The sequence below is a fragment of the Rhincodon typus genome, chromosome 1, assembly GCF_021869965.1.
Source record: "Rhincodon typus isolate 14 chromosome 1, sRhiTyp1.1, whole genome shotgun sequence".
Lineage (NCBI taxonomy): Eukaryota > Metazoa > Chordata > Chondrichthyes > Orectolobiformes > Rhincodontidae > Rhincodon > Rhincodon typus.
Genome location: NC_063332.1, coordinates 162,551,420 through 162,571,924, shown reverse-complemented (window position 1 = coordinate 162,571,924; position 20,505 = coordinate 162,551,420). Strand labels below are relative to the sequence as shown.

Here is a 20,505-nt window from a genome sequence, read left to right as displayed (position 1 = left end):
TTCCAGTGTCCCAGAGAGTGTCAGGAAAGCTAACCCTTCCAGTGTCCTAGAGAGTGTCAGGAATACTAATCCTGCCAGTGTCCCACAGAGTGTCAGGAAGTACCCAACTTACATTTAAAGTGGCTGTTTGAGTCTTTATCCACTGCTCAGGCATCTAAACAGGGTGATGCGTGTATGGAATGAGCTGCCAGAGGAAGTGATGGAGGCTGGTACAATTTCAACATTTGAAAGGCATCTGGATGGGTATATGAATAGGAAGGGTTTAGAGGGATATGGGCCAAAAGCTGGCAAGTGGGACTAGATTTATTTGGGTATCTGATCAGCATGGACAAGTTGGACTGAAGGGTCTGTTTCCATGCTGTATATTTCTATGACTATAAATAATATATTTAAAAGGGACAATTCATAACTATGTTGCAGTCAGTGAGTGACCATGTCTAGTGTGGTCACTGCTATAAATTGGAGTCACTACAGCCACTCTGCACACAGCAAGATCTCACAAACAGCAATGAGATAATGACCAAAAAAGTCTGTTTGTGATGTTTACCAAAAGGTAAATGTGGAGCATGACCAGCCGAACCCCCGTACTATCTCTCAAAAGTACTGTGGAATATATTTTATCCACTTGAGAAGGTTGACAGGGTCTTTACTTAATACCTTATGTGAGAAACAACACCCTCTGTCAGTGTAACATCCCTTCAGTTCTATGCTAAAGTATCAGCTCGCGTCTCTCGGGCAAGGTTTAAACCCACAGGCTTCTCAGAGACAAGTGGGTTTGCATTGAGCCAAGGCTGACATTTGAATCAATAGCACTTTCATTACCTAGGTAGCTGCATCAATCCACAACCTGAAGCATGTGATCACACTCAGTGGTGTTAGGTGGAATGTAATCCTTGCCTGGAGCTAGTTAAAACAGAAGAAACATCTTATTTATTCTGAGAGTTGTGCCAGGTTGCATGCAATCTGTTGCAACGTGATTTGATTGTTGCTCATCACCTTGAGGATGGCTCATGACAGCACAGTCATAATAGGTAGGAATTAATGATTAAAATCTTCGTTGTTTTACCTTGTGGCATTTAAAAATTTTAAAGCTAATGCTATTATCATGTCGGTATAAGCACATAGGAAAGGGAAATCTACAGTCTTTCCCCAGCTCTCCCACTGTACTGGTGAAGAGTGCGACCAATAATTCCAGGGAAGGGTTCCTGGCTTTCTAATGCCCTGTGGAAAGCTAGCTAAACAAAGCTAGCAGCGTGGGAGTAGTTGCAAGAGCATTGAGGTCACTACATACCCTGGGACCAAACATGACAGTCTAATTCGCAGCAGATGGGGCCTGAATTGCAGCCAAGATTCCAGAAGATTTGGGGAATTTGTGAATTTTATCAACTCCAAAGTGCATCACTGGTAGTGCAAATACCCATCACTGACATCTTAAAATGGGTAACCTGTCCATGACCTCACTAACTTTAGTTGGGTCAGCACTAGAGTTCATCGTTGAGTGGATTCCCTATATTTACACTGGGGTCAAAGCTGCTGGACATTTGGGCTCAATATGCTTTCATAAAATGTACTGCAGCAGCTAATGAAAGACTGTTTTTGTTTTATGCGAGCTCATGTCTGCTCTTGTTTGTAATAAGCTTAAGATTCCAAACTCAGGCACATTTTATTCTGTTCTTTGAGGAACTTAAGCTAACCTCTGTTGTGGATCTGTATTTGTGTCCAGTTAGGCAGAATAAAAAAAAAACTTTCTTCTTTCAGTTATCTTGCTGAAGCATAGCAATTGTGCTTTGAATCGTTAGCAAGTCTGTCATTAAGAAGGAAAACACTGAAGATCTGAAATAAAAATAAAAAAATGCTGGGAGCGCTCAGCAGGTATGAAGTAAAATGTTAGTGTTTTGGATATGACTTCTCCTCAGTTTTACTTGGAACAGGAGTAGGCCATTCAGCCCTTCAAGTCTGTCCCACTATTCAACAAGATAATGACTGACCTAATTCAACACACCTTTTCCGATTTCCTCAACAGCTTTACTGAACAAAAATCTAGATATCCCAGATTTACAAGTAATAATTGATCTAGCCCTCTGTGGAAGAGAGTTCCAAGCTTCCATCAATCTTTGCATGATGAATTGTTTCTTAATTCCACTCCTGAAATCTCTAGCTCTTCCAGGTCATGTCCTCTAATTATAGATTCTTCAATCAGTGGAAATATTTCTCTCTATTTACCCTGTCTTGATACTTTAAAAACTTCAATCAAGCTACTTTCTACCCTTTTAAATTCATGGGGATGAAAAGTTTGTTTGTGAAACCTCTGTTCATGGTTTAACTCTCGGTGTCCTTTTACCATTGTGTTAAATCTGTGGCATATTCCGTTCAAATATTTTATATCCATCCAAAGTTTGATTTGCCCAGTATTGTACTCAGTGTGGTCTAACTCAACCCATTCTTTCTAGATGATTTGGGCATAAGGGACAGAATGTTGTATTTTGCTGACTACACAAAGGTAATGGAATTGCAATCAGTAGAGAAGACATTGGTTAATAGCATAGGTAAGGTAGGACATGCCAGTATTGGGAAAAATATAATGTAATGCATTATTAAAGGAAATGAAGAAATGGTATGAACATTCAATAGGAACAGATGGAAGGGTCCAAAAGTTCAAGTATCTAATTCCTTGAAAGTACAATTGCTGGCAGAAAAAAAAGTCATTAAAAACACAATTGTTTTATGTCGTAAATGGAACATTAAAGATGATAATAAACAAAATAGTTTGTGCAGGGTAACATTTCAGTCTCAATTAAAACACTGTACCACCATTATAGAACATCCATTAATGCTATAGAGAACATTGGTCAAAGATTCAACAAGATGATGCTGGGGTTTGGAAACGGTAAGTTATAAGGAAAGAGTTAAAATACCAGTAATATTATTAGTAGAATAGAGGTGCTTGACAGGAGGCTGAATAAAACATTTTAAAATTATCTGAAGTTTTGTTAAAGAAATAAAGAGATACTACCTCTGACTGAAAGCTAGTGATAAGGGGGTAATCAAATTAAATTTGTCATTATTAAATAATTGAGGGGAATGTTTAAGAGAAATTTCTTTACATAGAAGCTGGTTGAAATATCAAATATTGTGCCATATCAGACATATCTTACAATGGCAATTGGAGAATTTTAATTCAGTTTGAAAATGGAAAGCTGGTATCAATTAAAAATGATTTATGGCTTTGTGTTTTAGCTTGTAGGTGGTGTAGAGAAGATTAACTTAGTTCATATGATGAGGGTGTTGTCTGATGAAAAGCTGAGTAAGTTGGACCTGTACAATCTTGTGTTTTGAAGAATTAGAAGCAATCACATTGAAACATGCAAGATTTTGAAGAGTTGACGGGGATATTGTTTCTGCACATTTAGGGACCCAGAATTGGGGGGTTTGGGGGCATGGTTTCTGGATCAAATGTATATCATGTCGGACTGAGATGAGGAGACATTTCTTCACTAAGAGGGTTGGGAATCTTTGGAATTTTTGACTGGAGGGTTCTCCATTGTTGAATATATTCCAAGCTGAGATAAACATATCTTTGTTCTCACAGAGAAGTAAGGATTCTGGAAAGCAAGCTGGAAAGTGATTTGGAACAGAATGTCACAGAATGATCATGTTGAATGATGGAGCAAGCTGGAGGAGCCATATTATTTACTCATGTTCCTATTTTTCATGTTCTGAAGCCCTTTTCAGTTGTAAATTATTCAGTCCTGCCTTGTTCTGACCTACGTGTGACTCAAATCCCACACAAACGTGGTCAACAGTACTCTAAAGAAGAAGAAAGCAGCTCTCTACTACCTTCTCAAGGGCAGTTAGAATGGGCAATAAATGCTGGCCCAGCCAATGATGCCCATGTCCCATGAGTGAATAAAACAAAAGGTCGCCAAGCAAACCACTCAGTTGCAACAAATGCTACAAAGAATCAACATTCTGGAGGCAATTTTCACCATGCAGGGTGCAACAGTCGAGAAAAACAAGGCCTGCCACTCTCATCTCAGGGCAACTAGAGATACACTACAGTTGCTCCCTGACTTACAAATATCTGAATTATGTTCATACTTACTAATGAGATCCCACATTACTATTAAGTTTAAGGATCTGGCATGCGAACATTCAGTCGTACTTACAAATGGATGTTTTACATTGTACTGTATTGTGTTCCGACTTGTGAAAAGTAGACTTATGAATATACACAGGAAAGGAATCATGCAGGGACTGCCTATACTGTTGCCTTTCTTGCCCCTGGACTTGGAGGATCTTACAAAGACACCACTGGTGGCACTTAAGGTTGGACAGGCCTGGGTTCTAACGGTTGGATTTTAGAAGAGTAAAGGTGACTTGATTGAAACATGTAAGACTGTGAGTGTTTTGAACCGTGCAGCTGTGGAAAGAATGCTTCCTCTTGTGGGAGATTCTATAACTGCAGGGTCACCATTTTAAAAATAAAGAGGCTATCACTCAATTCAGAGAGGATGAGAATTTATTCTCACATTAAGTGATGATTCGTTGGAATTCTCTTCCTCAAAAGGCAGAGTTTTTGAGTATTTTGAAGGCAGAAGTGGATAGATTTTTGAAAAGCATGAGAGGTGAGAGATTATCCTAGGGTATGTGGAAGTGTAGAGTAACTATCAACCATGACCTTATTAAAGAATGGAGCAGGCACAAAGGACCAGATGGCCTACTCCTGCTCCTAACCTCTATGTTTGCATGTTCTCCAGTGCTTTGAGTTGTCTGCCGTATGTCACTCATGTTGCTGAGGCATTGAGCAGTGCAGGGCCACTGCTGCTCAGTAAATTGTGACCTTAGTCTTGGGTTTGAGATCCAAGTAGTTAAATACATTTTTTGTCAGTTGGCCAAATGATGAACTGGACCATTGGAGGATGGATAGTGTCATCTATGTTTGCCTTTGTTGCTAGGTGGCTTCCAAAATATAGAACATGATCCACATTTTCCAGGATCATGCCATTGATCTTAATCAATGGAGAAGATTTTATGTTGTGGGAGCTGATTGGAAAAGTTTTTTGAGAATTTACTGAAAAGCCTAACATCCCAAATGCTTCGGAGATGGGGCTGACACTAAATGCCCCATCTCTGGACTCCCTGAAACCTGCCCATCACCGACAATGCATGCATTAAGAATGAGATGGGAAACTCTTCTTTTGCCTCAATGGGTATAGCTGCAACAACACTCCCGAAGCTCAACACTATCCTGGGTAAACCACTCTCCTTGTTGTGTAGAGGCTTAAGCCTTTGCTCTCTCGTCATTACTGCAACTTGGCTGCAGTGTATTATTGACAGGTCGCCCGGCCAGCAACTAGCAAGGCATCTTTGCTGGTAACTCTCAAATCTGTGACTTCCACCACTTCAAGCAAGAAGGCCAGCTGGAGTATGGGAAAACTATGACCTTCAAAATCCCCTCAAAGTCACACACCATCAAAACTGGAAAATATCCCACCATTACACTTTCATCATTGGATCAAATCCTGGAATTCCCTCTCTAACAGCAGTTTAAAAGTACTTTTACCACATAGACTGCAGTGGTTTATGAAGGTGGATTACCAGCAACTTCTCATGGGCAACTAGGGATAGTCAGCAAATGCTGAACTTGCTAGTGCTGTTTACAGCTGAAAAATGTATTTTTAAAAATTGAGAACCTATTTTTAATAAACATTGTTGGTGAAAAGTTATACGAGCTATCAAATGTAACTAAAATGAATTAAAAGTTAAAATGTTTTGAACTTTAGTCTAATACTTCTTGTTTTTAAAGTACCATAAACCCCTAAGAAATCATGACAGATCAATGTGATAGTGTGCTCATTAGCAATGGATCTGTGTTATTTTGCATTGCATCAATCAAACCTTGTCTAATTCACCTTAGAACTATGCAGAAACATGTCTAATCTTATTAACAGCTTGCATGCAGTGACAAGTCAAACTAGTTTTGATAAATGATTGCAGTCTATTAATTTTTTTGCTGACCTATCAGCAGAAGTGGCTTTTAGCCATTGGTTCTCGCATGCCTTTGTTAAGAACTGGATTAATAATGAACACAGCCAAGTGCACAGAATTTTGTCTGAAAGGTTTTGCTGATAGTGCAGAATCTTTTCTATGGTGAATATTCCATTCCATTATAAATACATGGGGCTAGTTTTATTTCCCTCTTGCATAGTTTGTTGCATTCTTGACTCCATTGCTGGTTTGTCGTCTTTGATTGGCAACGTCAAGGTTTGTAAAGAACTGTTAATATATCCCTGCTGGAATTTGCTAGTTAAGCCTGGAATAATAAGGCCTATTTGTATGAAAATGTGTGTTGAGACTTTATATGTGAATCCTAAGGCTTTTCATGGTACACATCTTTAAAAAGCAAAAAGTCGCCATAGACTTACCAGACCACAGGGCTGCTGCTCTCTCATTAGAGAGAGAGAGAGAGATAGTGAGAAAGATGACTGGTGGTGATTTAACCTGAGGGTCACCAAGCCTCCAGGAAGGGTTAAGAAGTTGAGAAAGCAAATCCTTCACGGTAACTTCAGCCATTGTGGGAATTGAACCCATGCTTTTGGTATCACACTGGCTCGCAAACAAGCTGTCCCGCCAGCTGACCTTCACACATATAGCCCACAAAATGGCTTGAATACTCATGGCTAGTTTAATGCTATTGAGGGCCACTCCATGAGAATGTTTTTAAAAATAGAATTATTTTAACTTGTTTTTATTGTGGCATGCCAGGGTAGCCTGGTACTCTTACCTCAAAGCATTTCTGAAGAATCTAGAGCAGTTCAGTTCTATAATGCCTGATCCACTCATTGGAGATTTTGGGTGGGATCTTCCCAAGCCCTAAACAAGGTGGGCAATGGGGATAGTTTGGGAAAATTGGGTGAAATGTTCTGTGAGATTCTTCTCAACATTGAGACCAAAAAGTGGTATTCATCAACCAAATCCTGAACATCAAGACTAGATTCTCACTAGTGAGTGGCAAGAGGCCTATTAACATTGAACATCACTTATTATCACTCATTATTATTTAATCTTGCTTGATTAATGTGCAGTCTCTCATTCTCCCCATGATAGATTCTAAGAATTCTTGATATGAATGTCAGAGCAGGTATTTGGTGACTCCAGCTCCCCATCTTGGACACTCCATGTTCAGCGATCATGTGAACCCCAGGTCCACAAGTGATGGAATTTGACACATACCAGCCTGCCTACATCAGCCTGGCATATTTCCCATCACCTACTCTTTCAAGCTGTACTTTATAATGATGCCGCAGGGCCACTTTGAACACAAGGATCATGGATTGGACCAGGGTGCATCTTAAGGCAGCTCGCCCCCTTGCTCTCTTAGTGCTCTTTGTGTCTATTTCAATGCCGACAGCTTCCATGCCTTCCTTTCCATGTCTTTTTGCACATTGCCCCTCAGCCAGAACTAACAGGCTCTCAGCACATTGACATAGCTTTGGACACAAAGCCAGGCAGCTTGTCACAGTTTTGATGGCTGTCATCAGTCAAGGAGGTGAACATGTTGTTGTACGACATATTTTGTTAAATTAATTTCACACCCACACCATGTGATAGCAGCATGTGCCAAACACTCTGCATTTGCTTCAACCATGGCCGTGTCTCAGAATTTAAGGTAGTCCTCAGAGTAGTCCTCAGTTAAGTCAAGGGCAATACTTTCCAGCCAGGGGGGTCTCAGTACACTCAGTACACTAAGTAAAGAGCAGCTCCAATATCGGTCCAGGAGCTTGGGCACAGTCAGCAGGTCATTGGGGGAGTCAGAGTCAGGATCCTCTCCTCACAGCGGGTGAGAAGCCAGAAATTGGGCAGTGTCCCATTCATAAAACCCATGACCTTTTTGGTGATCCACAAAAATATAGTGACCTCATAGAAAAATAGAAATTTCTGAAAAAAAAATTCAGGTCTGGCAGCATCTGTTGAGAACGAGAAACAGAGTTAACATTTTGGGTCCAAAGACCCTTCTTTGGAACTCTCTGATCCCAAAATGTTAACACAGTTTCCCTCTCCACAGATGCTGCCAAACTTGCTGAGCTTTTCCAGCAATTTCTCTAGCCAGTTCTCTAGCCACTAGCCCCCAATTCAATAAGATTTAATCTCCTATGTAGAACCTTTATTGAACACCTTCTTATGGTCCAAGTAGATCAAATCTACAAGATCCCCCCTTATCAACTTTACTAGTTACCACCACGAAAAATTCCAATTGATTTGTCAGGCATGATTTCCCTTCCATAAATCCATGCTGACTCTGTCCAATCCTGCCATTGTTTTCCAAGTGCTCTGCTGTTAAATCTTTTGTAACGGACTCTCACATTCCACTACTACTACGACTGATCCCACGGTTGCTTATATCTCTGCCCATGGAACCTGAGATTCATGGCTCCTCTTGCTGTCATCTCTGTTATGCCAGGTGTGTTCCATCTTCCAGTGTTGTCATGGTGCTTTAAGTTTTATATCTTGCAATCCCACCCACTGCCCATTTCAGACTGTACTTTCCTATCACATTTGGTACTACCACAACCCAAACACAGTGAATGGCTTCTTGCACCTTCCTCCTTCCGACATAATTGCAATGCTGCATCCTCCTCTCACTACTAATGCCATGTTCACTTTGGCATGACAGTTTAAATCTGTACTCTAAATATTAAATGTCTAAACTCTGATGGTCAACACTGTTAAAGTGGCTACAATTTTTCCTGGGCATGGGAATAGCAGTGAAACTATGTTAGGTGAATTTCAAGCCTTTGATGGTTTTCTTTTCAAGTCTTGAGTAATACATCTAAAGGTGAATAATTATGATGTGTTTCATCCTTCATTGTGGTCACCTGGGAACTTAATTCTGCGGCTATTCCCACGTTGCGTGGGTAATGTCATCAACTCTCCATCAATTTGAGACTGCTATCTATTCAGGGTTATGAGTTTCTGCCTTGGGTCTTCACGTGAGTGAGTAGGCCAGTTCTTGACTCTGATGTTTGGGCAGGACATCCCACAAAGTTGTAAGATCCAATCTGCAGGGTTTGCTTCTTTCCCGTATCTGTTGCTAACAACAGAGAAGTTAAGTTCACGTCATTTGCCTTCTGCAGCTCCAGTCATTGTGACACAGCCTAAGGAGATCTGGAATGTCAGTGGATCCCAAGTTTACCTTTCTTGTGAAGTTATTGGAGTACCTACTCCTGTACTCACCTGGAACAAGGTTAGCAGATTTCAGTTACTTCTTTATATGAATTCAGTTTGAAGATTTTAGGTCTTTTTTTTGTAACAGGTTTCGTAGAACTTTCTAAATTACCATGTGCATTTGTGGATAATTTAAAAATTGGGCCTCCAAATGTAATCACAGTGTTGAACCAATAATTGTGAATTAATTAATTCTTTTGCATTAATCTTTTATCCAAATTAATCCAAATCTGCACATACTAAGACTTAAAATTTTGAAGTAAAATAATATTTCCAAAAAACTTGACAATCTTAGTTGCTTTAGAACACAGATATATCAGTGACCCCATCATTCCCCTGGTTTGGTCTCACATTTCACCTGTTAACATTGCCATGCATCAGACCATTATATCTCCGCTAACTCTTTGCTTGAATGATCTAAACTAATCTCACAGACGTTTTCTCCCTATAGTCCAAAAGCTTCTTCTGTTTCAAGTATTTATCCAGATTCCACTCAAAAAATGCAGGAGTATTTTCCGTAATCACTCCCTGTAGCCATACATGCCATGCCCTAACATTCCCTTAATAATAAATTTATGTCTATAACAACTCTGTTGCTGATTGTCCAAACAACAGGAAATAGTCTGTTTAGCCTATCAAAACCTTTCAAATCTTTTCCAAAGAAATTTTTAATTAAATATCCTCTTAATTGTTCTCCTTCTCTGGAAGGATTAAAAACAGGGGCAGGTTCTCTAGCCTCTTGAGCTTGTTGCACTGTTCATTTTGATCATGGCTGATTTGCATGTCCACTCAATGTATTCAACTTTGCTTCACATTCTTTAACAACCCGATCTAACAAAAATCTTACCAATGCCAGCTTGAATTTATACTTAATCCAGCACCCACTATCCTTTATGAAAATATAGATCCTGATTTCATTGCTGAATGATCTGGTCCTAGTTTTAAGATTATATACCCTTTTGTCCTGGACATCTCACCAGAGGAAATAACTTCTCTTTATCTACTCAAGAAAAATCCTTTTCATCGGAACTATTTTTCATGGTTTATTAGCCCTGTCAAATCCATTTATTATTTTAAAGAATAACAGTTGATAGCCCTTGACCTTTAATTTAAGGGAATACAAACTTAAGTTTATGCAATTTGATATTATAAGTAACTCTTAAAATTCTGTATCATTGTGAAACCTTGCTGTAATCTCTCCAGGTATCTGTCTGCTTCCCAGTACTGAACACAGTACTCTAGATGAACTATGACCAAGGCTCTGTTTGAAGGAGGAATAATTTTTGTATTCCAAGCCTCTTGTGAAAAAGGCCAGCACTTTATTAGGCTTTTCAATTAATTTCTGGACTTGAAATTTGGCTTTAGTGCCCCGTGCATAGACACCAAATTTCTTTGCGCTTCCACAGTTGCTACCTAGCCAACCCTGATTAAAAAAAATTCCTATTTGTCACACATCCCCAAATCAAAGTGGATGGTCTCACATCTCCTTCTTTCCCCATCCATCTACATCACTATGAGCACCTAGTTCCACTTCTATGACATTGCCCAACTGCTCAGTTGTCTCAGCTTATCTGCTACTGAAGCCCTCATCCATGCCTTTCCTACCTCTAAATTTGAATATTCCGATGCTCTCTTTGTCAAACTCTCATGTCTTACCCTCTGCAAGCTTGCTGTCAATTAAACTTCTGCTGCTCATGTCCTAATACACACAATGTCCAACTCACCCACCTCAGCTGATGTATGTATGCTCCAGGCTAAGCAACATTTTAATTTTTAAAATTCTCATCCTTGTTTTCAAATCCCTATACGGCCTTGTCCCCATTTCTATGACCTTTTCTGGCCCCAAAATCTTCCTAAACCCGACCACTGCCTGTTTTAGCAACTTGAACTTTTCCAATTTTAAAATCCCTACAATCAGTAGTGGTCTTTCACTAGCTTAGGACCCAACTCTGGAATTCCCTCCCCAAACATCTCAGTCTTTTTCTTCTTCAAGAGAACTAATTAAAATCGACCCCTTTTACCAGGCTTTTGCTCATTCAGATTGTGGCTCACAGCGACAAATCTGACATGAGTAGAATATGGAATTCAATACATTCTGTTGATTGAATGCATCTCAACCACACAATAACATTGTCACGCTCCCTTTTACAAGTCTGCACAACTTATGAAGAACATACAAAATGCCAATACTTGGAGGGGTGTTTTGACGTTATCTTGTATTGAAGTGAAAACTGATTTGCTAAAAAGCCATTATGCATGAGAAAGTAAACCTTTTGCTAAATATTTGCTCGCTGAAGTTTTCAAACCATTTATAATGAAGTATGTTAGCTCCATTTGTACTATTTAAGAACTGCAAACAATGACATTCAATGAACATAAGTTGACATGGCGTAACTTGTCTGGGCCTCATACAAGAAACACTATGTTAAGCACCAAGGATATGATGTGATCCTTCAGCAATTTGAAGCTTTGTGTGGTATTATATAAGGATATATTAATGTAATTTTAAATAATAGGTAATGAAAACAGCAACTGGTGTGGAAAAGATGGAACTACTGCCTGGTGACCGTGACAACCTTGCTATCCAGACTCGTGGTGGGCCAGAGAAGCATGAGGTGACAGGATGGGTGTTGGTAAGTTTTTAAATTGATGAGAATGAATATTGAGAAATTCACGTCATCTCTACAAAAAGTAAAACTTTAAATTTACATAGTACTGCTCAGTGTAAGGAGCACAAAAGCTCTTCCACGTTACACACAGAACAATCCTCGGAACTATCATTATTGTTGTAATGTAGACTAAGTGTTTCCTTGGCTTTGAAGTGTTTTAGGATGTTCCAACATTGTGAAAGGTGCTGAATAAAACACATACCTCCAATTAAAGCATGGTTGCCATCACAGTAACTATTTGTGCAACATGTTTGAAAGATAAAGTGAAGGTTTATTTTGTGTTTGACGTGCTAGATTTACTAGCCCTTCATAGCAAAGAACAAAAAGCATTGAATTTGCTTTTAAACTGGAAAAAACAGATTACCTGGAACCTCAAATTACTGTGCCTCATTTCACGACGTTTTTCTATTTCCCACACTAGACTGTGATAAACCAGATATTTGGAGATTGTACTTTGCGTCGTATTGTCATCATTTCTGGACTAGTTCGTGTTCCCACAGTGAAAACACTGGTTAAAAATACCTAACTTAATCTCAAGTGAGGAAGAATTTCATTCTGTCAGTCTGAACAGGTCTACTTCCAACCCTAAGAGATCGTTCACACAATGAAATTTAATTCTTCAGCAAAAACATTTTTGATATTTTCAATCTGAAGGACCAGAAGTCCTTTTCTTTGGAAATCAATTCTGCTTATTGTAATATGTTTTCAACGTTATCAGCTCATTTTTGAAAAATATGCCTGTAGAAGATTAACCCATGTTGCTACAAGTACCTGAATCACATTTAAACACATTTCATCATACACTTTAGAATCATAGTTCAAATAATTTAAAATAAAATTGCAGTCTCCTGAATTAAATTACCCATAACTGAGCACTCAATTCACAATCCTGCTGTTAAGGAGATTTGACTTTTAGTGCAGTGCCAATACATTAAATTTAAGTTCAACATATTTCCCAGGCTATAAAGGAGTCACAAAGCAGCAACTTGTAGTTAGATATTTTATGGTACCTTTCACAGGCGCCAGGAAAAACAAACGCTGATTCAAGGGAGATAAGGAAAAGTGATTTAAAGACACCGGCTTAGAAATTTGTCAATACCATCCCACCACCAGATGCAAAATGGACAATAACCTCCTGAAATGGAATATAGCAAAAATGCATCACGCTATATTGAGTCAAACTCTAGTACAAACATTCAGGGTACCCACCTAAGAAAAGAAATATGGCCTTTGCGCAAATAAGTAGAGGGCTCATCATATCTTAAGAACCCCTCTCCAAAATTAAGCAAACCTAAATGTAGCCAGTGCCGGAATCCTCTTAAAAAAAGTAACTTATTTTAGTCAATCCTCTCCGTTCCACTAGATTTTAAAGCCATTGCCATCCCTTGGTTTATCCCCTCTCTCCTTCCAAATCTTTCTCAAGGGAAAGGAGGTAAGATGAAATTCAGAGTCATAAAACTATCACTCTGTCTCTACAGCCTGACTGGGATGGAGAGTGTGCCAATTTCTCTGGTGAGTGCTCACAAGAAGCTGCCTATATCAGACCTGAAGACAAGGACGGAACGAATTTCCACCCTTTGAGATTGGGGAGTATGTAAAGGTGGGCAGAAATGTAGCGAGACTCTGTAGTTTAGGGAAATTCCATAATGTCACATCTAGTGTGCTAAGACTGTCAATACAATTAGTAGGGTCTGCACAAGATTCAACAGTTGGAGGAATGGAGTTATTGAGTCTTAATTTGAGACGCAAAGACCAGAAACATATGTAAATACTATACATGACTTTAAAAATGTAGTGTCTCCAAGCATACCTATTTCCATTTATATTCAGATCTCTCCTCTCACTGAAGATGATGCTGGAGAATACGAGTGCCATGCATTGAACACCAGAGGAGAAGCTGCAGCTGCTGGAAGCATACATGTGGTTGAGGAACTAAAAAGTGAGTGCAGTGTTCCATATAAATAATGTAGATGTGCCATAAGAAGCCTTGAACTTCTTTATTACTGAAAAGACTAATGTCTTTATAGAAATGAATTTGAGTATGGGATAATTGAATCAAATTAGAAATCAACAGACAAGAGACATCGACTTTATTTACCTGAACACACAGTGCATAAATGTACCTTCAACAAGCAAAAAATCTAGCAAATGGCATGTGATCAGTACTAGGTTAGATGGGGCAGGTTCAGCTTGTTGAGCAAAAGGCTGCAACAAATTGCGTCAATCTGAACACCAAAATTGCCCTACTGTTCTGTGCAGTTTAGTGGGTGGTAACAATATAGGGGTGCAGGGCATTGTGTATTGAGCAGAAAAAATGGCAATGGAGAAAATAAGCCAGGAAATTATCGCTGTTCTCCAGGATTATGCAGTAATGGTTAGTTTTGATACAGAATAAATTTTAATTAAAAAAAGGGTGGCTTTGTGGTGACATCACTAGTGAGTAATCCTGAAGACCAAGCTCATGTTAATGTGAATCCGACTTTGCCTAAAGACACAACTGCCTTGGAAACAGTCAAAGTGAGATTCCCGAAAACTCAAGTATTTACCAAAAATGTGGATTATTAAAAGAGACTTAAGACTTATTTAAGATTATCATACATTTCTACGGTATAAAATCCAGGCATTCCTGTCTATTAACTTTGGTCTTTCATTTTATAGCGAAAAAGAAAGCTCGAGAAACAACAAAATAAAAAGTCAGTAAAAGGAACCAATGACCAACCACTGGCTCAGCATGGAGTTCATCTACCGATAGGGAATTCCAAGGATAAGTGCAGACTCTCTAAAATGCTTTTTTCCTCCAGTGCATCATTAATTGACTTTCCAACAGATCATTTCTTGATCATATAGTTACTTACAATTATGCTTTTTGATGTACCTTTCGTTTCACTGTTCTCTTAATAGGATTTCTTTTGTATAAGGGCAAAAGAATACAAAACATTCTGTATTATCAGGAGATAAATTGTATATAAAGTCAAAAAGGTTTCTACAACGCTTAAAATACAAAATTTTATTTTTGTTTACACAACAAAATCTACTTACAGTTCTGGCAAAAATAAAATCACTGATCAAATTACCAGTGAGAACTGTGAACACATGAACAAATGTGACTGAAGATCTGGTATTTTAAGCAATACCAGCACACCATCTTTAATACATGATGTGATTCATTCTGCAAATAATTCTGCCAGTGGCATGTTGAACGACTTCAATATTTTGTCATATGCTTAGCATGCGAGAGAACAGCTCAACATTAAGTCCATTATGAAATCAACATTCGTGGTGCAATACTCATTGACATCAATTCCTGGAAAAGAAGTTTGCAGGCATAGGGCATCCGTACCAACGAAATCTGAAAGTCAAAGAACACAGTGATTAAAAGGCAAGCATCAATTTTTTAGATCTGTACTCCAAACTGTCAACTGTGGTCACAACATTTTGTTCCATCAACATTTCTGACTATTTACTGACATTTATGATGCATTGTTTCCCATTGCTTCATGGCTTTCAGCACTTTTCCAAACATCTTCCCAGGTACTCTACAGCAATCAGTATGCTGAATTCAACCGAACTCTTAAAACTCCATGGAGGCTTTTCTTTTAAAAAAAAAGTATAACAGCCCTTAGGCAATTTGCATTGCCACATTATCATCCCACTTTTTATCCACTTGCTCATGTCAATTTTAGCTACATTACCAACTTACAAGATTTTAAAATATTGATATGCGGTGTTTTTCTCTTCACTTCTTGGTGATTGTACACTTGGAAACTATCATTCTCCACTGCTAATACCCAGCATATTCGTCAGCCTGATCCACAGTAAGTCCCCAGCTACACAACATGGATACACGAATATCCAGGAATACTGGCTCTGAAGTGTACCTGTCCAATCATAGAAGCTAATTCCCAATTCACCCACTCCCTCATATTTCCACCTTATTTGAGATAAGGAGAAATTACTCCTGTCAAAGGTTCGCGAGTCTGTGGATGTCATTACCTCAGAGTGCGGTAGATGCTGGGACATTGAGTAAGTTTAAGGAGATAGATTTTTAATTTGTAATGGTTGAAGGGTTACAGATCATGGGCAGGAAAGTGGAACTGAGGCAAAGTTAAGATCAGCTATGACTGTATTAAAATGGTGGAGCAGGTTCGAGGGGCTGAATTGCCTACTCTTGCTCCCAGTTCTTATGCTTTTATTTGCCTCAACCTCTATCCTGAACAGTCATACCCAACAAAAAAAAAATCACCACTTTCTACATGAGCTATCTATTCCCTTTTTCCAAGCTTGCAACATATCCCTAGAATAAAGAATTTGTGGCAATGTGAAACATATTAGCTAGGGTTTATCAGGTTCTCACATTTCAAAAAAGCTAACCATTAAACCACGGAGAGTCAATTCAAGCCAGTTTTGGTGTATTAGCCGAATGGAAGCTACCCAAACTCTACTGAAACAGACCTTGCAAGCAACAGATAAAAGGAGATTTCAATTCCCATCTGTCTAGATTGACTTCAGGCAAAGTTACAGAGATGGAAGAGTCTAAGCCACTGTTCCAACAGACGTTCAGTGAACTGGTTTTGCATGGGGATACTTTAGACAGGTAACGATGAGACTCAAACAGTCATGGAGTCATACAGCGTGGAAACAGACTCTTCAGTCCAACTCATCCATGCTGACCAGACATCCCAATCTAACCTGGGCCCATTTGCCAGCATTTGGCCCATACCCCTCTAAACCTTCCTATTCATATACCCATCCAGATGCCTTTTAAATGCTGTAATTGCTCCCACCTCCACCACTTCCTCTGGCAACTCATTCCATAAACACACCACCTTCTGCGTGAAAAAGTTACCCCTTAGGTCCTTTTTAAATGTTTCCCCCTCTCACCTTAAGGCTATGGTGTCTAGTTTTGGACTCCCCTGCCCTAGAAGAAAGGCATTGGCTATTCACCTTATCCATGCCCTTCATGATTTTATAAACCTTTATAAGGTCACTCCCTCAGTCTCAGACACTCCAGGTAAGAAGCCCCAGCCTATTCAGCCTCTCCCTATAACTCAAACCCTCCAGTCCTAGTAACATTCTTCTAAATCTTTTCTGCACCCTCTCAAGTTTAACAACATGCTTCTTATGGGACTGAGAATAAGGACCAAACGTAAGGAGACAAACAAGAAGATCACTTAGAATAGAAGGTGATGCAACTAGTTTCCGGCACTTGCTAGTCTTTTCTAACAGTAAAGATGGATCAGGAACATTTAAAGATTTTCTTGCCTGACAATTCCATTGACGTTTTTAAGCAATGGAATACAACAAACACTGATTAAGGTCTGTCTAATCAGGAAAGGGATTTTGGCATGGAGAATCTCACACAGCAACTTTGGTCAACAAAATATAAACTTTTAAATCTGGGGCATTCACTCACTTATTCCTTAGACACAAATGCAATAATCTCAATAGAAAACAAGTGTCCATTGTATCATCGGGAAAAAAAAACTATGGTCAAGCACTATGTTGCATTCCAGCAACACACTGAGATAAGCACAAAAATATACAACATGCAAACAAAAAAGTTGAGAACTATATATCCCTAAAACATGCCAAATGAAGTCGCCGGATAGACGGGCATGCAGAAAATGGGTCTGTATGTCTAACTAGCGTTTGTATTTCAACAAGGAGATCTCACTTATCATTTAAAATTACAGGATTAGAGTCTCAAAAAATTTGTCTGCGCTTTGGAACTAAACTTCTAGATATTCAACACTTGCCTGAGTTTTGTTACGACATCCTCGGCATTCGTAAGTATGTGTCCTGGTATTGGCAATTGCCAGTAGTCCACAAAGATTGCACACGTGCACCTGATAAGGATCAGAAACCTCAAAAAGCCTCTCTCTCAAAAACTGAGCAGCACCATGGGCAATCTGACAGTCTCGCTCCATCTCCCCAAAACGTAGACCGCCATCACTGAAATTAAAATAAAAAGCCACTTTGAGACCATAAGAATGCAAAAAGGGTGCAAAAAAATGTGTAAATTAAGTCAGATTATCTCTCAATGTAATAATTACCCAACAATGCATCTGTCTGCCCCCAAAGTATCTACATTGGTTTCTGTTGAAAACACTGGAGCTGACTCTAGGCATGAACTTGAACAGCACCCCACTCACCTGCTTAAACAATCACTCCCTCCAAATTAACCTGATTGCAAACGTACCATCTACACAACACTTTGTAATAACTCATCAAGGCTTCACAGGGTCACCACCAAGCACAAGGGTAACAGTTACATGCATGGAAACACCACCACCCAATAGGGAGGATTTTGAGAGGATGTTATCCCTTGTAGGAGAGAATAGAACAAGAGAGAACAATTTATGAATAAGGGGCCTCACTTTCAAAATGGAGAGGATGAAAAAAATTTTTTAAGGGTCTTTAGTCTGTGGAATTTTCTCCCCAGGAAACAGCAGAGGCAGGGTCACTGAATTCATTCTGGGCCGAGTTAGGTAGGTTTTGATAGACAGGGGAGTAAGGATGATTTGTTTTTGTTTGGCGGGGGGGGGGCACACAAACAGAGAGCTGCAGTTGAGACCATAACCAGGTAAACCATGATCTTGTTGAATGGCAGAGCAGATCCCAAGAACCAAAAAACCTACTCCAGCTCCCAAATTCTTTGTTTTTATGTAACTGCAAGCTCCCCTTCAAGCCAAACACCATCTTCTCTCGTAAACATAAAGCAGTTTCTTCATCATCTCTGGGTCAAAAACCTACAACTACTCAGCAGGATGGTAGATAAACTTTCAGCATCCAGACATAGCAGCTCAAGGCTCACCAGCATCTTGTCAAAGGCAATTAAAGACTAAACTTAGCAGCACTGATTTTTTTAGAAGTCATTTTTGAATAAACCAAGCCAATTACACTTCTACATTACAATAGAAATAAAATTTTGAACATATGCTGAATAATTCAAACAAGAATAAACTGCAAACGAAACAAGTCAAGATTGTGAACAGTAGGTAGCTTCTCATTGAAACTATTAGCTTTGAGCAAGATTTAATTTCAAAGTATTTTTTGAAAACAAAGATGTGAATTTTCATCTTACCGAGATCTACCCTCCATAGGCTGTCTGTTCAGGATCTGGACAGGTCCTCGAGCACGAGAATGAATTTTGTCATCCACCATATGTTTCAGGCGCTGGTAATAAGTAGGCCCAATAAAGATTTGTGATGTAAGTTTACGTCCTGTAAACCCATTATATAGAACCTAGAGGAGAGACAGGGCCATATAAATATAGTGTAACTGAACACAATAACTATTGTATTTATACTGACTGGAAAATTCAAGATCCTAATATTGCTCTCCTAGCACACATTAGCATTGCTCTCCACTTACAAAATAATGCCACTTAGTAGCAAGCTGATTGTTTACACAGTTCAATGTGACCCTCAGTAATGGACATACTGTTAAGCACTTTGAATTCTTATATTCCTATCTCCCAGAAGGTTGATCCAAACTATTATCCAGTATACCTGATCCTTCAAGTCCACTGTCTATTGTTCTTGGTCGGAGCAGGTTCCTCAGCCTCCTGCACCAACAGAAATAAGAGCAGAGAAGGAGGCCATCTAGTTATTTGCACTTGGGCCAGAACCAGCTCTGCAATTATCTACTGAATTATTCTACTGCAGCACTGGAAAGTTAAAAACATTGCAGACTTCATGCTAAAAACAAATCCATTTAGGTAGATAAGTCGGGAAATGTGAAAGTAAACAGTACAATGGTTAGTATACATTAAGGCTGACTAGTTGAGACAGTGGTGGAGAAGATTTGAACAAAGCTCAATGAAATATACAAGAACAGGGTCAGGTCATTACAATAACAGTGTTTATCATCAGCAAACAGATGTTAAACTATTCAACAGACTAGCTGTCTAATGGTATTGATTTGTTAGCTAATGAAACATTCTCATCCTAAATTAATGTCAGGATTTCATATAAGTTGAGATGGATGCATAAAATTATGACTTGATGATCAATAATCCAGCTGAACTACACAGATGCAAATAACTGCCTTTATAACTACTATTTCTGTATGCTAATTGTAATTGAAGGTGGTAGAACAAATGTGTACTCAATCCAAAATGGATGATGTAAGACAATATTTCAAACAGAATAGGGGCAAAATTCACATCCAACTATAAATTGGACAATATATCCCACAAATCTTTAGTGAGGAGTTAGAATGAAAGGCTAAATTTTATCTATTTGACAAATATTTGTTGTAATATCAATTCCAGTTTCCTTGCATAACAAATTTGGAAAAGTGCTGCTGCTTGGTCACAAAAGTGAAAGATTTTCTTAAGCAACAAGCAAAGTACAAAATGACATTTGTAGCTGAGAATGCCATGGTTGGATTTTCCTAGAAACTACAGAAAGCATTGACATCAAAGGCTCAAAGTATTTTGTGAAAATGCAAGAGTATGAAACATTGCAGGACTCGTGCTCTACAGCAGATTCTGTGAACTTAATGCACTAAGTACGTATTTATAATATTTAGTATTTATAATATTTAGTATTTATAATATTTAGTATTTATAATATTTAGTATTTATAATATTTAGTATTTATAATAT

At 38.8% G+C, this 20,505-nt stretch overlaps 2 protein-coding genes and 1 long non-coding RNA gene across 3 annotated transcripts in view; 2 read left to right on the top strand and 1 right to left on the bottom strand.

Annotated features, from left to right (window-relative positions):
• The window catches only part of LOC125483139, a 10,934-nt gene extending 5,157 nt beyond the window's left edge, over positions 1-5,777 (top strand). Inside the window, exon 2 of the long non-coding RNA XR_007262107.1 lies at positions 3,590-5,777. This is a non-coding gene — a long non-coding RNA (uncharacterized LOC125483139). The remainder of the gene's footprint in view (positions 1-3,589) is intronic.
• igfbp7 (insulin-like growth factor binding protein 7) overlaps positions 1-14,883 on the top strand; it is a 21,658-nt gene extending 6,775 nt beyond the window's left edge. Inside the window, exons 2-5 of the mRNA XM_020512568.2 lie at positions 9,135-9,244; positions 11,742-11,858; positions 13,725-13,833; positions 14,553-14,883. Coding sequence (XP_020368157.1) covers positions 9,135-9,244; positions 11,742-11,858; positions 13,725-13,833; positions 14,553-14,584 — 368 coding nt within the window. The 3' untranslated portion in view covers positions 14,585-14,883. The remainder of the gene's footprint in view (positions 1-9,134; positions 9,245-11,741; positions 11,859-13,724; positions 13,834-14,552) is intronic.
• Positions 14,884-14,886: 3 nt separating this feature from the next.
• polr2b (RNA polymerase II subunit B) overlaps positions 14,887-20,505 on the bottom strand; it is a 171,833-nt gene continuing 166,214 nt past the window's right edge. The window contains exons 23-25 of the mRNA XM_020512566.2: positions 18,979-19,139; positions 17,651-17,846; positions 14,887-15,243 (exon numbers count right to left, since the gene is read on the bottom strand). Of these exons, the coding sequence (XP_020368155.1) occupies positions 15,154-15,243; positions 17,651-17,846; positions 18,979-19,139 (447 nt within the window). The 3' untranslated portion in view covers positions 14,887-15,153. The remainder of the gene's footprint in view (positions 15,244-17,650; positions 17,847-18,978; positions 19,140-20,505) is intronic.